Genomic DNA, 3,891 nt, shown 5'->3' with positions numbered 1-3,891 from the left:
TCTGAGAACGCTGAGCTCGCTCGGCAGCCACGCGACACGCGACTGAATGCCACCACGGGAGCGGAGCAGAGGATTTCCTCCTGTTTATAGCCAGGCAACATTCCAGCCAGGGCCCCTTTTCTTCTAAATGCCCAGAATCTGGCAGGGTTGCCCCGCAGTGGCTCTGACGGCGCACGACAGAGATGGCCTGGATGCCAGGGGGCTTCCAGTCCCCGAAATAAAGGCTGAACTACTTGTGGAATTCAGAGACTGGAGGGGGATCAAGAACGTGGATGCTAAAATCAAGGTGTTTCACAGTCACGTAGCTACTCTGCTGCGCATTACCGTGTTTCTTTACGATAACAGTCGGGGCGCCTGCTGGGACTGTACACGCAGGTGCAGCCACGGGGGGGCCCGGAGCCTGCGCTCCCCTGTCTGCACGCAGCGCTGTCTCCCTTCTCAAGCAGCATGACTCAGTTTTCAATGTTCAGTTCGGTGCAGGTGCAGAGGAGACGGCGAGAGGCCGTCGTGCATGGGGGGGCGGTCAGTGGGGCTCAGGACAGGGCGCAAGCCGTAGCGCACCTCTCGGTTAGAATAGTCAGACTCGATGACGGTGGTGCGGTGACGACGGGAGCGAACCACCTTTTCCACACCCAGCACTGTCAGGCGTAGGGCGTTTGGCTCACTGCGGAGCCCGCGGCCTCAGAGAGGGCGGACTGTGTCTATGCGGGAAGGCCTCACGGACACGTGCCTCGCTGGGCCTTTCCGTCACTCGTGGAACGGGCAGCCGCGGCAGGACCCTCCGCTCTGAGCCGCAGTCGGCGGCCGCTGGCCTCTCTTCCCGGAGAGGGGGCCAGGGAAGGAGCCAGGGGGTGACCACACAGCGAAGAGGGTGACGCAAATGTTACCAGCGCACCGGCAAAAGAGGGGCATAAGTCACACTCGTCTCCATTTCTTACATTATTCTCTGAGCATGTTTACTGAAACAAATAGAAAGACAAAAGAAAAATCACAGTTCTCAGTTCATGTCTTACCGACATCCATATTTGGTAACGAGTGTGGAGAACTGGGGAAATGCACTGTGGGTTGACTGTTACCCAAATTGTAAAAGTTCAGTTTAAGTGACCAGAAGTGTTTGAATCGAGATTCATCATTTTCGCCCTCTGGTATGATTTTTGAACTTGCATTTTATCTATAATTTTTCAGACAAAACACAGGCTACGGAAAGATGCAAACGTGAGCAAAAGAGCCAAAGCAGGACCGCGGTCTGCCCACGTGACACTGTGTAGCGCGACTAACTTTCCCCGCCGGGCCCCGGCCCTGGGACCCGCGCGGCCCCTCCCGTCGGGCACCCACCTCTGCGCCTGGCAGCCGACAGCCCCGACACCGCTGTATCGTCAGCTGTGCACAGTCTCTTTTTCCCTGCAGAGAACCCCCCAGGGCTGGGACTGACGGGGGAGAGGGCGATCTGTAACGCCTGGACGGGACAGCGGGCACGGCCGGTCTCTGCCTGCGCCGCTCTCAGAGGTCCTTTGCGGGGGAGGCTTTCGGGCCGGGCTGGACTGACCGGCCGGAGGCGCGGGCCTGCCGCTCCCTCCGCCTCCTGCGTGGCCCCGCCTCGAGGGCCCGGCCGCCCTGCCTGCGGCCCCTGCCTTACTCCCACAGACGCGCCCCTCCGGACTGCGCGTGCACCTGGCCCCGTCTGGCCTCGGCTTCTCGGGAGCCCACACAACGCGGGTCTTGCCGACCTGGCCGGCACTTGCCGCAGGGATCAGTTTATTCGGGCATTTGACCTCCGGTGAGCTTCGCTGCTGACCCCTCGGGACAGCCTGCTCTGGCCGGTAACTGCTGACCTGCTGCCACGTCCTGCGCGCTGTTGCCTGTTTTGACTCAGCAGTACCCGTGGCTGTAGCTGCTTTCGTAGGCCTCGCCGGGGTCTGTGCGTGAGCAGCCTGGTAAGGACACGCCAGCCCCCCACAGTGCCGCCTCTGGGACCTCCCCTGCGCCTCAGACGCGGCACTGGCGAGGCGGCTCGGCCCGGTGCCCTGAGCCTGTGCTCTGGCCCTCCCCACTTCCTCTTCTCTTCAGAACGATAGTGTCTTTTGATGAAATCTGAGCAGGTCGACAAACACGGCCCTCCAGGAGCAGGGTCATCTCTAGTGGTCAGCAGCTGTGGAGAGTGGCCATAGGGTGACTCAAGAGTCGCCTTCAAATGCTTGAAGGGCTGCGACGGCGGCGGCGAAGGGGCGTCCTAAGTCTGCACAGGGGATGGGCCCAGGTGGGTGGCAGCAGGCCGCTTCTCCGAGAAGACACACAGGCTTCCCGGAAGCAGGGGGACGCAGCCCTCAACAGGGACTTGGGATGCAGACAGGCCAGCCTCTGGGAGGCCTGGGCGTGGCGAGACCCTAAAGAAGGCGTGCAAGACCCTGAGATAGCCCGATCGCCTCCACTCTGGTCTCGCACCCTCATGTAAGCCTCTCTTACTCCCAATCAATTCGTACAGGGAAGTGTGGTGGCCTGTCTCCCCTGTGGCTGCCTCCCTCGTGGCCTGTCTCCCCTGTGGCTGCCTGCCCTGTCACCCCTACCCCTGTGGCTGCTTCCCTGTGGCCTGCCTGCCCTGTGGCTGTGTCCCTGTGGCCTGTTTCCCCGTGGCTGCCTCCCTCTGGCCTATCTCCTCTGTGACTACCTCCCCCGTGGCCTGTCTCCCCTGTGGCCTCTGCCCTGTGGCCACCTCCCTATGGCTGCCTCCCTGTGGCTGCCTCTCCCGTGGCCTGTCTTCCCTGTGGCTGCCTCCACCGGAAGACTGGCATAGGCAGTCCCTCCCTCAGGCTAGCTCTGACAGAGCATCCCACGTGGCAAGGAGCCTCTGGCCAGCAAGGCAAAAACCCCCTCAGCACTCAGAAACTTCTGACAGCACACAAGGAGTCAGATCCTGCCACAACCACATAAGCTCAAAGGTAGAACTTTCCTCCGGCTGAGCCTCAGCCAAGGTCCAGCCACAGCACACACAGCGATGATGGCCCCGCCAGACCCCACCAGAGGACACACCTAAACCCCCAGGACTGACCCACGGCAAGGACAGGACAGGTGCCACATTTGTGGCAATACTGCCATGCGGCAATAGCCACCAAACATGCCCTTTCTGGTAGTTCTGGCCTCCGTGACGTCATCCCCAACCCGCGGTATCGGCGCAAACCCATCCTGACGGCCACAACGCTGACCAAGGCACGTGTCCAGGCGCGGGCAGGAGCGTCTTGGGGCCTGGCCCCACAGGCGCGGGCTGGGGTGGGCAGCCCAGATGGCCACACCTCTGTGCCGTGCGGCACACAAGGGCGACTCCGTCTCCTAAGTCGCTGGTCACTGTCGTCTTTCTTCCCCAAAGATGCTCTAAGGAAGACGTGTCTTCCCGGTGCTACATCACCTTTAGCAGATGCAGACTGTATCCATGAGGGGACTTACCATACCCAGGAATATCATCTCCTTCTCGCGCTCTTTTTCAGTTAACTTACACTGGTGGAAGCCTCGCCAAACCTGAAAAGAATGAAGTGGCTTCTTAGTACATCAGCAAAATAAAGACAGCACTGACACGTCGTTTCTCGCATCTGGCGCCCACGCCCCGCACGGCAGAGCGGCCGTGTGGTGAGAGGGGGCACTCGTGGGCCCCGATGGGATCACAGGCCGTGTTTGTATAGACAAACCACAGATGCCACGCCCCCGCTGAGGACCGCTGTGGACCCTGAGACGAGCGCCCGAGCGCCGTGGCCTGTCTCCCCTGTGGCTGCCTCCACCGGAAGACTGGCATAGGCAGCCCCTCCCCCAGGCTAGCTCTGACAGAGCATCCCACGTGGCAAGGAGCCTCTGGCCAGCAAGGCAAAACCCACTCAGCACAGGCGCCGGGCAGCACCACCCTGA

The 3,891-nt window shown here is 61.4% G+C and overlaps 1 protein-coding gene across 1 annotated transcript in view; it reads right to left on the bottom strand.

The window, feature by feature from the left end:
- Nucleotides 1-3,891, bottom strand: part of IQCA1 (IQ motif containing with AAA domain 1) — a 98,407-nt gene that overhangs the window by 76,265 nt on the left and 18,251 nt on the right. Inside the window, exon 5 of the mRNA XM_012725163.1 lies at nt 3,439-3,510. Within this exon, the coding sequence (XP_012580617.1) occupies nt 3,439-3,510 (72 nt within the window). The remainder of the gene's footprint in view (nt 1-3,438; nt 3,511-3,891) is intronic.

This window comes from Condylura cristata, unplaced genomic scaffold, assembly GCF_000260355.1.
Source record: "Condylura cristata isolate star-nosed mole 26May11 unplaced genomic scaffold, ConCri1.0 scaffold00002, whole genome shotgun sequence".
Lineage (NCBI taxonomy): Eukaryota > Metazoa > Chordata > Mammalia > Eulipotyphla > Talpidae > Condylura > Condylura cristata.
This window is presented reverse-complemented; position numbering and strand designations above follow the sequence as displayed.